Source organism: Passer domesticus, chromosome 9 (assembly GCF_036417665.1).
Source record: "Passer domesticus isolate bPasDom1 chromosome 9, bPasDom1.hap1, whole genome shotgun sequence".
NCBI classification, from domain to species: Eukaryota; Metazoa; Chordata; class Aves; order Passeriformes; family Passeridae; genus Passer; species Passer domesticus.
In genome coordinates, this window is record NC_087482.1 from 35,211,093 (window position 1) to 35,233,704 (window position 22,612).

Consider the following 22,612-nt stretch of genomic DNA (forward strand, 5'->3'; position numbering starts at 1 on the left):
AATGGGTACAAAAAGAAAACTCACTATCCAGCAACCCACAACACCTGTGAACAAAATGTCCAGGAACAAAACCAGAACATCATGCACCATGATTACCAGCAAGCAAAGCCGAAAGAGCAAGGCAAATAATGAGAAAGATACATTAAAAACTTTGAAATAGAGGGAATTAATTCTTCTAACTGATAAAGTATCATTATAAAGGGCAAGTCCATTATGATAGGAAAGCATTCTGCTACACTTAAAATGGGAAACCATTCCAGCCAACACATGTATATTTTTCACTACACAAGCCTGAAAGTGCAGAAGGTGCAGCTCACACTGCAAGACAGACTTTTCCTCCTCCTTTTGTTTCTGTCACACAGCTATGGATTTACGAGTGCCCATGACAATAGGACCCTGTAGCAACCATCCTAAGATAAATCCTGCTCGTGCAAACATTTTCAAAACAGGCAGAATATCTGAGTCATGCAGGAAAGCATGATGCACTCCTATGGCTCACCTTTCAGTTGAAACTCCCTGCACTCAACCTGGATGTTCATGGAAGCCAAAGAGCAAATAATGTGACAAATATAAAGGATTTATTCCAGGAACTGAGTAACTGCTTCATGAGTCAGACTGGAATTAACCTGCAAGGCTGCACAGAGGTTAAATTCAAAGAAGGTATTTCAGAGATGATGTTAGGATTAATACAAGTCTCTTTGCCCAGAGAACTGTGAAGAGCTGAACACTGTCTCTAGAAGCACAAAACCAAGGACATCAGTTGCTGCTTAGCTTTGTAATTTGTCTCCAACTCCAGGAACAGCTGAGCTACTCCACTGCAGCAAGCACATATCCACTGCCAGCACCGAATGCCAAATCAGAGGGACAAAACCTCCTTCACACTCATTTGCCCTTTTTCCACCAAGATTCCCACATCACACTCCTTAGAGCTGCACTGGTGCTCACAATAGCACTCTGTTTTACCTTTTTATCAGTACGAGCCATTTGTTGCCAGCCTAGCTTTTTCCTATTGAAAGCACATTTGTCAGGCAGCCAAGGGTTTGCAAAAATAAAACGTCCAGAGGGCGACAGTCTCTGCCTCCACATAACCACACCCAAAAGATGCTCTTGACACAAACTTCCTCCCACTGAAGTTCTCCCCTCTCTCAAGTCCTCTCTGCAAGAGAAAGCTGGGCTAGCATTTCACACTATTTTTGAAACCATGAGGTTAAGCAAATATGAACCTCTACCACTGTCCTCTTGGCTCTGATGAAATAGCATATTTTGATTGTCCTTAAAATTCAACATACTTAAAACATTAAAAACCCATCATGGTCTAAAGTAAAAGAGAGCATTCACACATTTTCGTAACAGCTCAGAAATATCAAATGGCAAAATACCAGATAAAAACCATTACTGCAGCAGAATCATACAACATTTTCATAACCAAGATGCAATCCCAGCACCTCAGTTTCATGGACTAAGCTGCACCTCAGACAACACTAAATTCTCATATAGTAATTTGTCACAGATCACAATAATACTTTTTCCCCTTTACTCTCCTTCCCCCCCCAAAAATCAGGAGATGAATAAGCAAGGATGCACTGCAGACAGGCAAATAAAAAGATTTTGATGAGCAACAGTAGTCAAGTTTGATTCTTTCTCTCCCAGTGCTCCACTCAATGTTGACATTAGAGAAGTTAGATACCAAAAGGGAAAAGTGAGCAGTAAAAAATGCAATGACAGGGTACTAGAATTTTTGTAGAATGTTTTCCGTCACTTCAGCAGATGAGAAAAAAACAGGAAGCTCAGGCATGAAATTTCAGTAAACTGTACTACTTGAAGACTGTTTGCTAGCTTAAGTATGATTTTTTAAAAATACTGTATAGTAAATGTCATATTTTCCACAGATTTGATTTCTATGTGAAACAGGAAAAATGTCACACCTTCTTGTAGAGAGACAAAAAATGTTGGAGAATAAGTATTCTTGTTTTATTAAAAAAAAAAAGCCTTACAGTGCAGAAGGATGCCATGCACAAGGGGCACACAAGAAAAATACTGTGATGCTGAAACTTAATGAATTTACAGTTCTTACTATTCCATCAGTGCTCTGAAAGTAATCAGAATAGGAACAAAAAGCCAAAGCACAAATGCCTGATTTCTCCTGGGTAAACTGGTAGTTAAACTGCAGGGAATTTATTTTAATTCCAGCAGCAAGCAGGGGGGCTTGGGAGACCCCACATCAGATTAGCAGCAATGTTTTACAAATGGGCACTGTTGAATTCCCCTGCATCCCACTTTTGGAAGCATGTTTCTATGGTGAACCCGAGGAGGGACCTTACATGGCCCTGCCTCCCTCTCTCCCAGCTTTCAGGAAGCTATGAAGCTAATTTTCCCCAGCAGTATTCTCTGAAGGAAAAGTTCACTTCTTGTGAAGGTAACATGTATTTTTTAATTATTATTATTATTTTATGCCTCCCCAGGGAAGGTGAGGAGGGGGGAGCTTCCTTGCTCAACAGAGAAAGAAATTTTCCTGTATCAGTGCCAAGAATAGACACCCTAAATTCAGCGATCCTAATCTCCAGCCATCCATCAGCAGCAGGGTGGGACCAGCTGATTCAAGTTTTCTATTAGCTGGTGACTTTGTGTACTAAAATAAGTCTGTACCACCCAATTGTTCCTGCTGCTGTGCTCTGCAAAGCACAGTCACCAGCAGCTACCTTGGCTGTAAGTACTTCCCCAGCAGGCCCTTTATACCTGGCACCATCCTCTTCCCACCAACCCTTCCAAGTCCCTGAGTGCTCCTGGGACTTTACACCACGAGCCTTTCCTACAGTATTTGCTCCATCATCCCTTCAGCATGCATCAGGGAAAATGCCAGCTCCAAGTATCTGCAGCACAGGAGGCAGAATGTGGGTACAAACAAAGCTGCAATGGCAATTGTCCCTTTACAGGACCAATTAGTATCACACACACAGTGATTAAGGCACATATATAGGGCACACTGTGGTACAAAGGCAGGATAAAATAATAAAACTCCCTGATCTACATTTTAAAAGACACAAGAAGATACAGTAGTTCACTAACATAGCCTAATCAATTATTCTGTTGGTCAAATATTAAATAAAGCATGTTCATTGCTTTTTGTTTGGGCCAGAGTGTAATTGATTAATATTATTCCATTATTTACACAGTAAAATCTAGAGCAGAATATATAAACCAACAAACAGTTTGAAAATAACACTAAATAAAACTGGTTAAAATTGTATGACCAGGGCTATTGCAAACTGTCAACCCCAACAGACAACTCACACAGTTGGTACTCTGCAAGTTTTTAAGTGCCATAGATCAGTGCCAGGTACAGAGAGCACAAATAAAGAATGTGAGACAAGTTCACCTCAGCTAGAGAAAGGCATCTGTCTCACACAAACTTCCATTCCCATTGTTATTGTAAGCCAGGTCTCACTGGATCCTGGCAGCATGGGCCATGCACAAGAGTATCAATCTTTAGCCAAGATAAAGGCAAAAGTTTCATGAGTTCAGAACGCTCCTGAGTGCCAGAGGAATGACACACACACATATTTGGTCTAGAGCTTCTCTGCAGCTTAGAGCCCAGAACACTTTGGACTCCAGGTTCTGATTCAGTGTCTCCACCAGCCAGAGAGAAAAGCAGCTGGACATGTCAAACAAAAGAGACAATACACCTGCTACCAAAATTGTGAAGAGTGACTGAGGATTTTGGGTGTTTCAGGTAACTCATAGAAACAAATATAAAAATTCAGAAAGCTACAGACATCCCCCTCCTAACCACCCCTCTTTCTAGTGACAAAACTGGCATTCAGAAAACCAACACAATACCATAGGTCTGTCATTCCTTTGAAATAAAAGGCCTCCAAAATCAGAAGTGAAAATATTAGTTTCCCCTTTGTATTTTCTTTTTTTTTTTTTTAAGAGCTAAAAATTCAATAGAAACCTCAGGAAAAAAGGGAAAAAATATGAATTATCTATTTGATCAATTAATTTAGTGTGGCATTTTGAAAAACCTCACTGATCATGCCCTAAGAGGGATCTTCCTACTATTAAATTAGTAAAGCAAACAAACAATATTCAAGGAGTGTGCATTATACATGGCCAACACAGTATCACATGCCAAGTGTTTAGTCTTCTATAGCAAATTAAGGAGAGATATTATGCAATCCTCAACTCAGCTTTATGGAATTTTGAAAAGAAGAATGCTAAACATTTTGTTCAAACAATGAAGTTTTGAGTTAGGAAAATCAAAATTAAAAGAGTTCTTTACCCAATATTTAACAGATCATCTATCATACCAATACATCAACTAAACAAATGCTGAGGTTTGCATCAACTCTGTTCACTCAGGAGTAAACAATTAAGTTACTTCTACATTGTACATCTCCACCTAAACCATTCATCATGAAAAATTCCACTGTGCAGTGTATCAACAAGTGATTCTCCACTGCTGACTGAAGGGAAACCACCACCAAGGCCAAACCTGTGCCAGCAATGTAACACAAACCACTACAGACAGAGCACCTCTCCAATTCTGATGGCAGAGTACAAACAAACCCCTTTTATTTGCACTGTAGCTGCTAACTCCTCCAGAAAGCATCTCTGTTTTCTGCTACACTGAGATGGGTCAAACACAAGCACTATAGCAGATGATGATAATAATAATTACCTGTGTGACACAGAAATAACATGCATTAGATATGGCTGAACTTCTCCATGTCATGAACCTGATTCCAACTTCAACATGTTATCACTTGTAAGGCATCCTGTAGGAAATTTCTTTTTGCATACTAAAATAAATGTTTTTATTTATTAACATGTAAAGATACAAAAAAATAATTACTTGTGTTATTTAACCAAATGCTACTTTATTTTCCACTGTCTTTACATTTTCAATGCACTGCAGATTGTGTAAAATACAGCAATGGAAATCTGGAAGTTTTCTCACTTAGGATGGTGCACAAAGCCACTCTCTGGGAGGAACACTCTGATCAGACTCTGAAAGGATCAGTGCAAAAACAGCACCAAATTACTCACCACTGGATTGCACTGAATAAGCCAGTCACTTCAAACAGTGATTTCTGTTTGCAAGCAGACCAGATGTAATACACTGGGTAATACAAACATTACAAAAACCTGTGTAAGGGCTCTGGAACATAGCAGTGACAATTCTGTAGCCCACCAACATATGTACAGAACAAATATTTCCAGTTGCCATTTATAGCATAGAGAGGCAGCTTACCCTTTCCACTTGTCCTTCTTTGTGCTTCTGTTTGTAGACTTTCAGCTTTGGAAGGAAAGTCTCTGTGTAGTTCTTGTCTTCCATGCCTTGGAGCAGTACCCCATGGAATGCCAGCCTGCAGGTATTGGCATGAATATCTGTATCCAGCTTAGAGCCAATCACAAGGCACAGTTTAGGACAAGTGACTGGTTTTTCAAACTCCAGCAAAGCCCACTGCTGTTTTGGGAGCTGCACTTCTCCTGCCTGGTCATTTTCTTTGTTCTCCTCTGAAGAAACTGAGTCCTTGGACAAATATTGCTCTTGATAAAGATAATCTTTTTCAAAATCAAACACATTTTCTTGAATTTCTTCATTGAAGTTAGCAGGGGCTGGACTGAAAAACATCACTCTTCCCATAACTGTCTCATGACCGACTGTGATGTGGAACTTGGCCTTAGTGTGAAGAGCTCCTCGAAAATACTGAATTTTCTTCAGGGAAATGATGGCAGCGTGGATGGTGTGAAGTGAATCTGGGGTGCAAATCAGGCCTCGTTCCAGCAGCTTGGGATCAAACTGGGTCACACAGACACCTACTCTGTCACCCTGCATTGCATAAGTCACAGGAGTATGGAACATCTGCATGGACTTGACCTTCTTTGTCACCTATGGGTGAAAGGGGAACAAAAAGAATGAAACAATTAATTGCACATGAGTGCACTCATATGCTTATGTCACATGATATCTGCTTATAATGTGATATATCAGCCACACATGACACCCTGCTGTCTTGCAAGACAACTGACCTTCTAGAAGAGTCCACAACTCAAAAAGTAGATCAGTAGTCTGAGAACTCCATCACTTAAAATTACCAATATTTGAGTGCCCTAGCTTATTCTTCTTCTGTTCATGAGACTGACGATTATCATGACCACAAATAAGTTGATATTTACATCATCTGTGCTGCAGTACCCACAATACTATCTGCAAATAATCAGATATACCCACACCGTGGAATACCTTAAATATACTCCCTTGAGCATCTGCAGCATCAAAAGTATAGCACTACAGTACCCATTCATGCACCTATGTGTCTGCTTTCCCACCTCTTCCATGAAAATCCTTTCACACACCTCTTTGACATGGTTGAATAAACTGTAAAATGTGCAGAGAAAAAAACCCTTCTATTTGCACAGCACCAAGCACAATGAACTCATGAACCATCACTACAAAATAATCAGTAATACAAAAGCCCATCCTTTCCTATTCTATAGTATTCCATAGACTAAAAACTAAAATCCTCAAAGCTTTCTTAGGAAGATTTGAATGCTCATGAACATACAGCTAGCATTGCTGTCACTAAAATGTGGGCCTCCATATCTCAGGAATATCATAGGAAAAGTGGAACACCAATCACTACTTATATTAAAATTTCCCAGATGCTATCAAATTTTGGCCTTAATGAGCTTGCTATTGTATTACTTATTTCAAGGAAAGAAGAAGAATGAAATAAGCTTTTAAAGATCAGTCTAGGCTCAGCTTGATCAGACTAAACTGGTTTAGTTTAACAAGGATTCATTTTTGGTTTTTTTTTCAGTTCATCAAACCTTCACCCTTAGTGAGTACCCCCATCCCCTCAAGTTTAATGTAACCAGAAGTTTTTTCTGGTAATATGTTTATGGTGCCATCTGATGCATTCCTACTAATGCTGGATGCTTGGATAGGTAACCACTCTACTTCAAGTCCCTACATTAGATACCTTTTAATACTGAAATTATCTCTTTGGCAAGAAAAAAATTAAAAATCTCCTAAATACATATTATGTACTTGGACAAGATTCCTTACTACAGAAAAGTTATACACAGCATTTTTGAAGGGCTGAAACCTCAACACTCAGACCCAAGAACTGAACTCTTCATGAGAATGCTCAATTCCAGAGATAATTTTTTAGTATGCTTTTATCTACATCCAATAGATTATACTGTGAATGTGTACAGAACAACAGCATTGCTAGGACAGATCTCAACTGTCAGCATAATTTCTTCTTCCATTTCCCTCCACTTATCATGAATTCTGGAGCTATCAAAAAGGTTCATGCCAAATGCTACTGTGCAACTCCCAGCATTCAAGCTTTTACTTTCTTACTCAGCTGGAACTATTCTCAAATCAATCTCCAACCACCCCATGTCCCTTTGCAGCCCATCTTCTAATCCCAGCCCACTCATTTATCATCTAACTCCTGAAAATAAAAAACCAAAATATGCAAACACTGATGAAGAGAATTCCAAACCAAAGGACTGGACTCAGCAGAGCTGGGCTTCATCCTCAGATGTCACACAGCTTCAGAGCACTGCATTTAGGCTGGGCAATTCAGAACAGTCTAGGGAACTTAATTATTTTCATCATAGAGCTATTTACTCAGTAATTCATAATACTGAAAATATCATCTTTTTTCTGCATGTTAGCTGCAATGCATAAGTGGAAACAAAATGCTGTTTTTCACATCCTCCTTTTCCACAAAGCCTGCTGCCCTGTATGGAGGACATCTCACTTGGCTCCAGATAATCTGTCTATGGCTATTCCAAACATCACCCGGCCCAGAGGGGAACAAATTGCAGAAAGTTAGATCAAAATAGAAGAGCAGATGAAAAGTCTATTGGCTGAACTAAAGCCTTCAGTAACTGAAATATAAAGAGGTCTCCAAATAAGTCAGCAAAAAATGGTCACAGGCAATATATAGAAAGCTGTTTAAAAAAAAAAAAAGAAAATCTAGCAGCTACATGCCTTCTGGAAAACAACAAAATCTTATATTCCTTTTGGAAATCATAATTATACAAATAACAATACCCATGAGCTTCACCACTATGAATATTGTTTGGGTTCCCTGAGCCTCTGGCTGCTAACCAAAACCAAAAGAAACACCCTGTTACAGATTATAATGTTATTATTACAACATTTTTCAAATCAAATGCCACATCAATGCCTGTGAATTCTTGAAGAATCCACAAAATATTATAAGGAGATCAAGAGGTATGTTCATGTAAGAGAAAAAACATTCACTAAAAATGCCTGAACCAAAGTAGTTTGTCAAGATATTAACTAATGTCAAAACAGACTGAAAAGGCCATTGTAAATACTTGCTAGTTTCAGTTTCAAGCATTTTTGTACTCAAATAAACATTCATTACCCCTTTAGCTAAACCTCCTCAACAAACTAACCATACAGATACATTGGAGAGAAACAATTTAGCATTCAACTCCAGCTTTCTATTGACTTCCAAGATTGTATTTTTAAAGGCTGGAAGTAGAGGGGCTTGAATCAAACCCTCCCCAAACCCTTCCTTCTTTCATCCATCACCCCTCCTTCTCCAGTTTCAATCATTGTTACAGTTGCATCAAGTAATGTTGAAGGATTTCAAAAAGAAAAATGAAATATAAAAAACTCAAAGGTTTCTAAACATATGTGTTTCAAAGACATTACAAGCACTACAAGAATGAATCTGTAGTATGAAAAGTACCAGCCCAAACAATTTTGAAAGAATTCTGTGATTTCACATGTGATAATACCAGCAGTAAATCTTTCCTCTTCTACAGTCATGGATGGGGTCAATAAATTGGCAAGAACTAAGGAATCTTCCAGCACTGTCACTCCTCAAAACAGAATTGGAACCAGAAGATGCATTAGAGATCTGTCTAGTTTTCTACTTTAAATGAAGTCACAAAGACTTTATTATTATTATTACAGTTATAATATTATTTTTTAGAAATTACCCACTTAAACAGATGAATGAAAGTATTACAGAAACAGTCTACGTATATTAATCTGTAATATCTTTTACAGAATTTAGATAACATTTAAGACTAAAAAATGCTATTAGAAAACACAGTTGTGTGCATGTACTCAGGACACATATTGGCTTTTAATTAGGCATCCATGGAACTTTCCTCAGTCTTATGCCTACTCTCTCCTCCTAAATTAGCTCAAATGATTAGGCACATTTGACATGCAGCCCATAAACACTGATCAGAGGAGAATGAACAAGTACTTTTGAAATATTCACTTCACATGATTAACCTTTTTCCATTGTGACTTACAGTTCTCAACCATAGAACACAAAGCTGGATTGTATCAGAATATAAGCTGTGTTCTGCTACATTCCTCAGTGTTCATCTATATTAAACAATACACAGTTGCAAAGCATCACTTCCTGTGACAAAAAGCCTGCTGTAATTCCTATGTGTAAGATAAACATTGCAGTGGAGTATGGACACAAAAGTATTTTCCAGTATTGAATGAAGCTCCTGTTGATACACTTGCTCATGGTCTTCACAGTTTCAAATGCCACTTCAAGAACAGGCTGGATCCTGACTAATTCTCTTTCAGAAAACATTATCCTACTAACTGAAAACACATGGAAAATTTGCAGAATCACGTAAAGATCCACCCACCCCTGCCCCCTCCCAGCCAAAGCAGGTTATCTGAGCTGCCCCCAACTCTCTCCCAGAAGCAAATTGTGACTGTGCCCACCCAAAGCTCTCAGAATCACCTGATTTCCTTTTAGTTGGGTCTGGCTTTCACACAGGTCTGCTTGTCCTCAGACATGAGCAGGCAATGCCACTGCATCACTCAGCCTAGTGAGAATCACCACTTCAGGCTCATCTATGCAGTACCCTGCAGATTATTTAATCAGCCCATCTATATCGGCTCTAATTAGTATCTATTATTGTATCTGAAGCTTCCATAAACCTATCAGAGAAAGAAGACATTCAAGCCCATTTCTTTTTTCTCCTCCTGTTCTCAGTGCCAGAACTGTCAAAGGAGCACACAGCACAGCATCTTAACTGACCATAACCTCTGTTCCAAGAGCACAATGTTTGTTGGAGCTAGAATCTGACCAGAACACAGAGTGTGACTGGGGGATGGGTTAGATCACCCAAAGTGAGTTGGAGCTGCATCTCTTTCAAAAGGTCAGACATGGAACCAGCAGAGAAGTGAATCAGGGAGTTGGTCTGCACCCACTGTATCAAATAACAACAGCCAGAGTAGCTTTAAATCACTGATTTCCTGTTTTCTGAGCAGACCATGAACATCAGTACAGTATTTCATTTCATTACACTCTGATCCTGACTGGCAGAGACATTTGCCCATGGTTTAAAATACTCCAAATGTAGAGTTTTTATTCAAGAAGCTCAAGTACATTAGTAAAATTCATCTTTATTTTGTCTGGCCTTTAAAATACAAACCCAGAAGCACTGAAAGGGGTGCAACTGACCCCCAGTATTAGATTTGTTTCTCTTATGCATATCTAGTTTCCCTATGTAAGGGATTCCTACAAGCTATAACAGAGTTCTAAGCTTTCACATATTTTCTTTAGCTTTACAGCAATGGATTTTTCAAGTAGGGAGTTGGGGCTGGATCACTCAGTCCACCCCTCCACCACCAGAACGAGGTAAAATAATTCAGAGCACTGTCCTGAGCAACAGGAATTTGTAACCAAGACCAGCTATGACAAATATCTTTGGCATTTCATTGCATTTATTTCAAGCACCCCATTTTAGTTCTCAAAATGCTGTCCAGAAAACAGCTTCTAACTTCTATTGTCCACAAAAATTACCCAAGGCCCATTTTAGCAATCCACTCAGAGTGGGAAAATTAGGCCTTCATACACAGAAAGTGAACAATATTGAGTGCAACTTTAAAGTGACAGGCTTTACTGCTTGTGAACCATGCAGGTAAACATGGAGAACATGGATACCTTTACAAAACTTGCCACAAACTTGGCTAAGAAATTCACTCACACCTTGTTTTCTCGTGGCACAGGGGAATTGAGTCTGTGTCAACATATACATCAAGAGCCACGTGTTGAAATCTTACATCATTTGAAGAGATTTGCTTCCTGTTTTAAATTTTAGTTTGCATAATCACATTAATGTTCCTAAAGCATTATGTAAAAAGCCATAAAAAGGGCGAGAAAGAAGTTTGTGTTCAAATGCAGATGGAAAAACACAAAACAGAAATCAAAAGCACCCAAACAGTTCAGCCCTTGAGATAAACAAATGTATCCAATATAAGAGAACTCGTTATTTTAAGACCAAAGGAAAAGCCCACTAAGATTTTCAAAGCAGTTTACAACAGCCTAATAGAAAACAGGATACAGAAAAAGTCCACTAATGACTTTTTGCACTGATATGTCAGAGCTTTTTTTTCCTTTATTTATCCAACTTCCATTAAGTTATCAGCCATGTGCCATTGCTCATAGCTTCTTTAGATAAAAACCTAGCCATCCTGCTGCCTCTCAGTGCTGTGAGTGCATCTTTCTGATATGAGATACAGCAACCATGCTTCCCTGTAATGCTGATGAGAAACTGCAAAGTTAAAATAATTAGTCTCAGTAATAATATGTTAGAGAAAATGCTGATTATGAGTGCAGTAATTATAAAATTAGTATTGCATATGCAGTACAAAAAATGACCACACTTCAAATAGTGAGGACTCCAACAAGTTTAAAGATAAAAATCACAGTTCACAGCCTAGTCACTAAGAGCTGCATCTTTAAACTTGCATCGAAAAAAGGAACTGAAATTATGAAAGCACCATTTCAGCCCTGGGGTTTAAAATACACCAAGCACAAGCCTGCCTGAATCAGTACCCTAGCAAGAAAAAACACTCTTGAGAAGTGTAAGCTGGCCATACCTTGTATCAAAGTGCCAAATGCATGAAACACCACCTCAGTATCATCCAGAAGTGCATCTCTATAAGCAGAAGAGGAGCAGCAAACTCCCAACTGCGCCACCAATATGCATCCCATACCTGCTGCTATTGAAAGCAAGAACTTCATTCCTCCCTGTTGATCTACTACAAATTCAAATAAAGAATAAGGCATCTCATCTTCTCTCTTCCAGTATCCTCTCTAGGTTGTTAAACGATCTCAAACTACACTCTTGTCTGAAAGGCCACCAAGACTGAAAATTTTTAGTTTTCAGTCAGCCTGTGTTTAAGTCCATCCACTGAAATGAAGCAAAGCTCCAATTCAAACACAAAACTGCTCCTTACACATAATAAGGTGTCTTTACAAATTCTCTTCTAAACATGTGAATGTGAAGAATGTTGAATTCTTTGCTTTATGAGGGATGGTGAAGCCAAATCCCATAGATGAGCAAGCAGCCATGTATTTAGTGAAGCTGGCAAACCACTCCTGCTCAAAAGCATTAATAGGACATAGAGGATGTGAAGGCACAAGACAGCAACAACGAGCCATCAGAAATAAAGTCACATCCTCCACTGAAATTTAAAAAATCTTTTATCTTAAGAAATAATGCACCAAGTATTTTCTAGATGCTTTGAGATGCCTTTGTGGTTCATGCAGTAACTAGTTAGCTCCAAAATTTTAACCAGGATTTTGAAACAGCAGAAAATGGAGATAAAACAGGAGGTGTCAATAATACAAGAGCTGTCGATAACACATAATTGAACACCAAATCACACAATGATGCAGCCTCTGCCCACTGCTCAGGTTGTGGAGAGCTTTCTCTCTGAGTCAACATCACAAGAGCAGCTAGGACCAGCTACAACAGCAGAAACCTCCAAGAGTCAGAAGTAATTCCAAGTGTGTGGGTTCCAGCAAGATCATGTGGCTTAGTAGCAATTATCTGAAAGGCCTTGAATATTTCTAGATTCTATTATTTCTGCATAGCCTCACCTCCATGTGGGAAAGGAATATAGCATCGGGAGAAAAAATTATTTCATACTGAATGATTCTTTTAACTTAATATTTTTAAAGTGAGTTTTATAAGGGCATTCACCATATGACCACTGTGGTGCTTATGTAACACCCCACACATGCTATCAGATTTTATTTAATATATTCCTCCTTCTGGATAAATAGCACCAGAGCCTGAAGAGCCTCCACGGCAATACTGGAATAAAGCAATATAAAAGAGGACACTAAAATCCATTTGGGTTATTCCCTTTCCCAGCATCTAAAATATGACTATGCACCCAATATATAAAGAAGCACGTCAATGACCTTACTCTCATGCAACTCCACTTCAGTATCATAATTTTAATTTATATTACATGTATGCTATATTCATGCAGACAATCACAAACCAAAATATTAAGATTTTTCAGGTAAATTTAAGTGACCTTCTGTGCTTAAACAGTCTCCTCTAGCCTTTAAATATATAAACAATATTTTTTTCAACAGAACTTAATCTATCCCATGTACAGGCTGGACAAATCTCACTGAATAAAAAACTCTGTCCTCTATTTATTTTCTTCTCATGACTGAACTGCCCAGAATTCATTATTTACTGTAAACCATCAAATTACCACTGTATTACATGTAGGCTATCTTACTGGAGTATTTATTTGGTAAACTCCAGTAATCTTGTCACCCTTGTGATATAACATGGCATTACGCCTCACTGCAGATAAATTCAACTGCATCATTTGTCACAATCCAAATTCTCAAGGAAAAGAAAACCCAAAACCAACAATGTCCACTTTTTAGGCCAAAAGGCTAAGTTTTTAGAATTATTATAATTTCATAGCAATTTTCCTCATCAAAGCTTCCAATAAACTTAACAATTTCAGACAACTTCTGACTCACACCAACCCCCCAAATCCATCCCATCCCTCGCCAGCTGCCACATGAGAACGTTGTGAGGGATGCTATCCAAACCCACTCGGGTCATGACTGCCCCTGTCTCTGTGCTCTGCCCCAGAAGGCAATCAGGCTCCTCAAGCACCCTGCAGCATTTCCCAGTAACACCAGTTCTTAAAGCACTCTTTGGCTCCCACCCCTCACCTCTGCCAAGCCCCACTGCACTTTCATTTTCTCTCTGCTTTGCCTCTTCCAGATGTGGGTGAAGTTTTTCCCACAGGAGAGGATCACCTCCCACTCTGGTCCTCTGGCCAAAAGAGCCCAACAGCCACACACATCAAATGTCTGGGAGGCAGGGAGCAGATCCCTGCACCCCCTGGATGTGTGGAAGGATGCAGAAGGCAGACACCTACCATAATCCTTTCATCCCAAAATGACTGAAATATCTCAGGGTTTTGTTTTTGTTAGTGTTGTTTTTGTTTGTTTGTTTGTAATAAGAAAGAAATATTAAGAAGTCAAGTATCCTAAATTAAGTGGTACTGCTTGTGCCACCTATCACTACAGATGACAAAGTATGCACTTTAAAGGCATACTATAATGCCAATGAGTTGAGGTAGCAAGTATCAATGCAATGTCAGACCCACAGTAAAACTATGACACAGAAGCAGCTTAACATTTACATTCCAATTAAAATTTCTGCAACTTATCAAAAATATTTCAATAAAACATTTTTCTAAGAAAAAAAAAAGTCAAAACCAAAGCAAAATTATAGGTTACAAAAAGGTTTCTTCTTCCCACAGAACAAACTGAATTTTTTTTTTTCTAAATAGATTTAGGTTTAGAACAATAATAATACTTTTATCTGAAGACTTCAAAGTCACATGCAAAAAAATATATCACAGTAAACACAGGGTTGAAGGTTTTATAGAATTTCTACTGGCTTTTTTCCCCCCTTCTTCTTTAAAAGAAATTTGTTTACTACCAGTCTTTGAAAAGCATAAAAGGGAGGAAACTATAGGGAAAAGAAGTAAAACTTTTACGTGTAAGGAACATTTGGAGCTTTGTGAGAAGGCTGGTTTTGACAGAATATGCGACATGTAGCCCAATGTGAGTAATATTAGATCTCAAATAAAAATCAGCCCATGAATATACATAATCCAAAAGGTAATTCTCCCAATCTCTGAAATGTAATGGAGCCACTCTAGATCACTGAGGCATGAATATTTACCGTATTCAGGCTTTACTGCTCTCGATCTGGGTTCAATTTTGCAAATTAAAATGAAGGCTCTGTGGATAGAGAGATTAAAGAAGAGCATCCCAAAGCCTGCCTGTTTCCTTGGTGTGGTAGCAGTGATCTGGTTACCCTTCTGTTGGGTTATTTCTTTTTACTTATTGGAGTAGTTCAAAAGCAATTGAGAGTGGAAAAGGAGGTCATTTTTGGGTCACAACCTTAGAGTTACAGGCTCACTAAGGAAAACAAACAGAGTGAACATAAAGCTGCATTTAAAAATAATGAAAAATAATATTTTCAACTCTTTTCACTTTTATTTTGAACAGCCAAGGGGAGAAATAAGAAAAAAGTTGTTTTTCTCATTTCTTTCTCACGAACAAAGTTCTCCTGTCCTTTCTCTAAAATAAGCTTGTTAATAGAAGCCATGATTTATACAAAATGAAACAAAGGTGATGAATAATTACTGAGAGATCTGGTAGGCTTCATTAGCTATGGCAAACGTTAACATTAATCGTGATGATTTGAACATTTTCTAGGAAATGCCTGGAATATAAATACAGCAGCACTCGGGTGCCATACAGCAAACAAGCAAACACAACAGTACAAATCAAATGATACCGTGCTACTCCTGGTGAATTCCTTCTACTAATTACAATCAAAACAAAGGCTACCTCTGCTAGGAGAAGAAAAGAAAATGAAATTAATTACAGTCAGACAAGTATTTTTCGCAATACTTTTTAGTTTGTGAAATAAAAAACAATTGGTATACAAAATCTTTATAGCTTTCCCTCGAGGCAGGATTTTTTTTGTGGCAAATTTTAAAGAGTTCAACTGGTAAGCAATTTTCTATTACAAGTCAGTTACAGTGATTAAGATTAGACGAGTAAATTTATATCCTCTGCACTTTTGCAAGTCCTTAGGATATTTGCAAAATCTAAGCAGCTAAGTCTAGAGTAAAGAACAAATGGATTTATCCCTACCACCTTGGCAAATTATAGTAAGCTATTAAAGGAACAAAGCAGTACAGTGAAAGGTTTCATGCAGCAAAAATAAATTCTAATGCAAAGATACCTGGCAAAAAAGTCAGGTTTACAGTAATGGTTCTGATTACTTCATTCAAATGCATCCAAGGGAAAATGGAGGTAAAAAGTCAGAAAAACTAATGAAAAAAATTGGGGGAAGAATGAAGATACTCCCTCTTCAGAAACTGGAAATAAAGGCAAAATGCAGTCATCATCAGGTAACAAAAACTGCATTTACTATATAGAGGTGCCATGTGATAGCTTATGAAACAAGAAATTCACACTTTTTTGCTTCTGAGCTACGTCATGGTACCAAAGGGTTACTGTGCTTTGAAACCTTCACCAACAGCCTTACTAAACATTTAATATTTTTCTTTCTACTTTCTTAAAGGCCCCAGATGTGTTCTTGCAGATCAAAAGAGACCAACTTATAAAGTTAAACGAAATCAAGGGCTTTTGTTCCGAGGCATCATTGCTGAACTAATTATTCCTGGATGTTGTTTAATGAAAGAGCGGTGCCATATATTAAAACAGTTAACAGGATGAGTTGCGTGAGTTATAGGAAAGGTCTGATCTGGGATTATAAATTTTAGGTTTTCTTCAAAGGAGATGAAACAAACTACTCACAACTCCCCAGTCCTTTCTGTCACTGAAAGACTGAAATAAAAGAACCCAAAAATGTATGAAAGTTGAAATATCATTCTACATATTTACCCTTCCCTGAATGATAGAGAACTAAAGATGGGGGAGTTAAAAAACCTCCCGAGATTCTCTGAGATGGGGAAATGAAGATCTAAGTTATCCTGTCTATTCCCTAAACGCTACAAAGCACAAGTTAAAATAAATATTGGTAAGTCTTAGAAGAAACTTCATTTTAGACATACACGTGCAAAACAAGAAAGAACTCCCATCTTAAAGCAACCCAACACAAATAGTTACGAGAGCTATTAAGTATATTTACTATCAGGAAAAAAGGCAGGAGGGTAGGTAGACAAAGAGGTATTCCAGCATCACATTATTAGCAGAACTAGATCTTTTACATAATTCTGCAGCCCCCAACTGCTCTACTATTTTTGGTAAAATGCATATTTAACTATACTGTTACCTTACTGAGAGAAACAAAAGACCCTTAAGATCCCTAAGGACATCTCAGGCTAGGAAGGCAACTTTTCACTCATATACATTCAGACAATAAACACTTTACTTCCCTACTGATAGTCTCTTCTGTGTTTGTATTTTACAGCCTGACACAGGCCAACCCAACACTTGACACCCAATTAACAGACCTAGGAGCTGGAGGTCCGTATATTGATCACACTAAATGGGATTAGTGTGAAATAAAAAGTTCAAAGGGTCTTGACCAAACTTCACCACAGCCCAGCTGTGACAGCTGCTATGAATTTGTGTATCCAGTGCCTCACGTTTTTATTAAGAGGGTTCTGGTGCTCAAGAGTTTGCAGCAGCCTATGAGATCACGAAGGTTCACTAATAATGTCAGGCTCTGTAACTGTAGTGACTGACCAAAGAAAAAATCCTCTTGCTTGTTTACATAGGTCTTTTTGATTAACTCATGAAAAGGGCCCTCACCTCTGATACAACAAACACTTACAATAGACAAAGAGTTGTGACTTCTCTGCCTCTCAATGATTTGTTAACTTGCTGTGGAAGAGCTGTCCAATTTGAAAAACCCTAGGTGTGACTATAAAAGAAGTAATTCCCTATACATGCAAGCACACCTACTATATTCTGACAATACCAGAGAGAAGCTGTATTCAAATGATAGAAATACAAACTGTTATCTTCTAAACACTTCTAATCTTCTATTATCTTTCTATTTGCCTAAACCTTTCAATTGTCATCAGGTGAATAAATATTTCTACATTTTGCACACAGGCACTTCTTACTGGACATGATTTTTAAAACCTTTATCAAGATCCAATCAGCACATTTTATTTACCATTAGCATATTTTAGTATTTCTGAGTACCTATGTGTTATAAATGAGTAATGTGATGGTTGGCTCTCACAATTAAGGGATGAATATTATGTGCAGGTTAAGAGAAGCCCCATGCTCCCAGCACTGTAATTTTTCCTTATTCAGTCCTTTGCTGTATTTTGTTAAGGTTTAATAAACCTTTAAAACTTAAAAGTGAGTGTTGTTTCTCACACTATGCAAATCCATTTCTTATTTAAAACAAGCAGCCTCATTTTCCAGTATCAAGTGTCACAGACACCTGTAACAAACACAGGAAATCCACTGCACCTCAGGGAAGGGAAGAAGTCCATTAGGCAGAGATGTGCAAGTACCACTGAGGTACAGGGAATGCTCAACAGAATTCTCTGGCTAATACAACCTTTACCAAAATATTCATGAGAAACTATGAACAAAATGCTAGTTTGCTTTTGTTGGGGTTTTTATTTATTGATTTGGTTTAGAACACACTCTATCAGAATATTTTCTGAGAAATATCAGTTCCGGGTATTTATATATCAATGATAAGGAAACAGTCATCAGTCATGAGAAAGATGGAAAACAGTTGTCAATTAATAAATCATTTTAATCCATTATGGGTCTTTTAAAAGGAGCTAGATGTGGTCCATGAGGGAACCATAAAAACAGGCTCACTGGGGTTGCACCATGCATGTTTAACAGAGGAGACAGCTTCAGAGCCATCAGCAAGGACACCTGACAGCAAATCACCAAGGACAGAAGCTTGGTAAAAGTAACAGAGGCAACTTGAAACCCATGAAAGAACAGTAGCCTGTTGGCACATAAATTTCACAGTGTAAAGAACAATTCTTTATGTGGTATAGCAGTGCACCAAAAACCAGCTTTCCATTTCCTTTTTGTTTCTTTCTATGTATCTCTCTTCTGCTCTACTTCTTTCCTCACAGGATCTGTCACTTTCTGTCCTTTGGGTCCCTGGATTGTAGCTGCCAAATCACACCCGCTGAGAAAACCTTCACTAAATGGCCAATTCAAAGTAATTCCAATTGGGCTCCAAAATTAACATCCCAGGACTGGGAGATTTCACATACGACTGCTCTGCCTACACTCAAGACTGTAAAACTGCAAGTGTCACTCCCTCCCAAGGCCAGAAAGATAGAACCTTCTCTTTTTAAATTAAAGTTGAAATTACATGTAATCCAAAGTGTGCAGGCCACAAAAAATTCTATGAGATGACTGAATCCAGTCCAAAGAAGGTTATATAGCCTATTCAGCAATGCAAAATCTTCCATTATTAGAAACTAGATAGTTAGGGTTGGATGTTTGGATTTTTATTTCGGTTGGGGGTGGGCAACATATTTAAAAAGTTTCATAAGATTTTTTGTTTGGATTTTTTCTTTGGTGGGGGACAACTTATTTTAAAGAGTTGATCAGATTTTCAGATGAACTTTTTTTTTTCAGTTGATCAGATTTTCAGATGAGATTTTCCAATTTTTTTAAAAATTTCATCAGATTTTTTAGAGGTACTTCTTCATGATCAGGCTTTCTTATCTGCAGATTTTTTTTGTCATAATCACTAGCTCTCATAGCTCCAATATAGTAAAAAGTCCTGTGCTTTCATATGTTATCAGTTATTTTTTTCTGTGTTAAAAGTTGCATTAATGTTCATCTACAGGAAACAGAAACAAAGAAGATACATCACAGTGAGACTGTAATATTCATTTACCTGGAGACTGAAAAAAGATATAATTTGGGCAGTCGTCCAAATTATATTATATATATTATATAGTCATCCAAATTATATTATACATAGTTCCAGTCCTGTATGACTTTTCTAACACAATGCAAGGTGCTTGAAAAGAAAATATAATTTCATTGGAAGTGACTGAGCGCATTTTGGAAGGAAAATGCCTACTAGAAAAGCCTATGACTAAGTCCAGAGTGAATGTGAAACTAAAACCCGACCGTATCAATCGAAAGAAAAACGTCAATGTTCAAAAGTCTTCCTACTACAGCCAATGTTCATTAGAGGAAATTAAGTCAGCAAGTTGGTACAACTGGTGGAAGTTTTATCACTGTCTTTCAACAGCAGAAGTGCAGGAAAGATAATTTAAACAGAGATGAGGCCAAAGATAAACAGAAAAATAAGAAAAGCTTTTGACTTGGCCAGGACGCCAAGTTTCTCAAGCCTCTCTAAGGAGATCCTTGCTTCAAACTGAAGAGACTGAGCTTCAAGAATCAGTAAAACAAAAATGAGAAAAAATATACATGCAATTTTTAAGCATACATTTATATCCCACTGGCTCTAGATTCTATGTGTAACATATGTCCATTTCATATTCCTTCAGAAAATTAGATTTACAGGAGAAAAGTTTTTACATCAAGTTCAACAAAACAGCTGCCATTAGTCTCTTAACAATTTCATTTTTTTGTCTTTCTTAAAAGGTAAAATATCACTGTACCATTGAAATGTTCTCTGGTCAGATGTCATAATTTTTTGCATCCCCTTTGGATATCAGATTTTAAAACTATGATAGTTTTTCTCCCTTTTTCTACAAAAGGTAGGTACCACATTGCCTTTGGGGTTCTTTAATTTTATAAAAATGGGATAAATTGCACACATAGTTTAGAAAATATCCCATCCCCTTATTTTTATGAAAATATTATTTAAAATCCCAGAAGGATGCTAATATTTAACAAAAAGCATAGGGTTAGCCTATTAGGATACCAAATCTGACAAGTTATCTAAGGCAAAGTCATATTTTAGTCATTTCAGATGAAAAACATGAAATCCCAGTACCTTACCAACCATGCAACAATAGAAATTTGGTTGCAATGAATTCCAGTCTAACCCTCAATAGTGGATTCCAGTTACCATGCTCACAGGAGAAGGCAAAATATTGACAAAATATAACACCATTTTTTCAGATAAAGTAGTAAATGCTGCCACAGAAAACACTGCACAGATGTAAATCTACAAAGAAAATCAGATTCCCACTCAAACTTCACTCTTTTTAGACTTGTTAGACCCCTGGTACATGAAGGGATGAGCTCTCACTCTGCACAGACACAAGGGAATGAAAGAAGGATGCTAATGTGAGGTTTAGCAGCAAATAAATAGCTTTGCTGTTATAAATTTTAGTAGAAACATTATTAGTTAAACTTAGTGGGCTTTGTGGTTTAATATACATTTAGCACAAGTCATTTTTCTGCAAGCCTTTGGCTCCATCTGCTGACTTTTAATAATAAAAATAATTGATGAGGTTGAAAACGCTCATGTTTTTGGAACATGTAAATCACCCACATTTTTGTAAATGTGGTTCAAAAGGTACAACTAAATACCCCAAGTGTGTGGTCCTGTAAAATCATCTGTTAAAATTACCTTGAAGCAACAACATTCCAGTTCCGAGGAGAAGGTACCTGAGAGGGCCTTGGATGTACAAAGGGTAAACAAGTCTTGCTTGGGAGATTGGATGGAATCAGATTTAAACAACAGGTAGGCATCTGGAAGTTTATACCACAGAATCACACAGCAATTAAGTACAAACCTGAGAAGTGAGACTCTGAGCAGACTAATAAAAAGCATCAAAAATACATAACACAACCCTGTGAGAACTCACTGGAGACATTTGCTCAACACCTGACTGTGCTGGTTTCAGCTTCTCCCAATTGCAGAGAGATGTCTGCTTCAAAGAAACTAAAGCTTGTTTTATTTATGAACAAATAAAAAAAAGAGATAAAAAATAACTCTCCAGGTTCAAAAGCAGACATATTTGCCTGTTCCAACTCTGATTTATTTTTCATTATTGCAGAATTCTGATCATTATCAGAGCGCTACAAACTCAATCTAGGTAGAACTGCCACATGAAAAATTGCATATGAGAAATGCATTTAATATGCTCTTTAAATCTATCAGTCTTAGTCAAAAAACCCCACATTTATGATACTTCATTAGCCTTTTTTACAATTAAACAACTAAATCCATTATTAAATCACAGCAGTCTGCTTTATATTAACACTGAGCTCTCGTGGCTGCAAATTATTTGAGTGGTAACTGGGATAATCAGCATCTCTGGGAATCTGTTTTCCTTTGTGACTTGAACTTTTAGTATCTGTATTAGAAAAACTTAACAACCACTCTCATGACCACCCCCCATAAAAAAACAAAAAACCCCTACACACTCAACTTTCAAGACCTGCTGTGACATCTCTGTGCACTCTGGAACTTTCCTGTTACTGTCAGTGTAAGAGATACATTCAGCCTCTCAAACCAAATCCCACTTGTTGCAACTGCTACATATGGAGAAGATTTTTTTCTTTTCACATGCTGTTCTTAGTTTCTTTATCAATCTTGTAGCCAACTTACAGGTAAAAAAAAAATAGATGGAATAAATTATGTTAGCAAGGGGATTTAAACACAGAATGAAATCTTAACTTTGTTAAAGCTAAGATTAAACAGAATCTGAAACAGATCCGAAAGCTCAGTCTTTATCACAAAAAAGGCTCATTTTCATAGCTTTCTAGGAAAAAACCAAACAACTCTTCTGAAATGAAAATATAAAAACCCCTCTTAGATATAG

At 37.6% G+C, this 22,612-nt stretch overlaps 1 protein-coding gene across 10 annotated transcripts in view; it reads right to left on the reverse strand.

Moving 5' to 3' along the window:
* EEFSEC (eukaryotic elongation factor, selenocysteine-tRNA specific) overlaps nt 1–22,612 on the reverse strand; it is a 126,620-nt gene that overhangs the window by 50,946 nt on the left and 53,062 nt on the right. For all 10 annotated transcript variants that reach the window (XM_064432705.1, XM_064432701.1, XM_064432697.1 and 7 more), the window contains exon 5: nt 5,252–5,893. In XM_064432705.1, the coding sequence (XP_064288775.1) occupies nt 5,252–5,893 (642 nt within the window). The remainder of the gene's footprint in view (nt 1–5,251; nt 5,894–22,612) is intronic.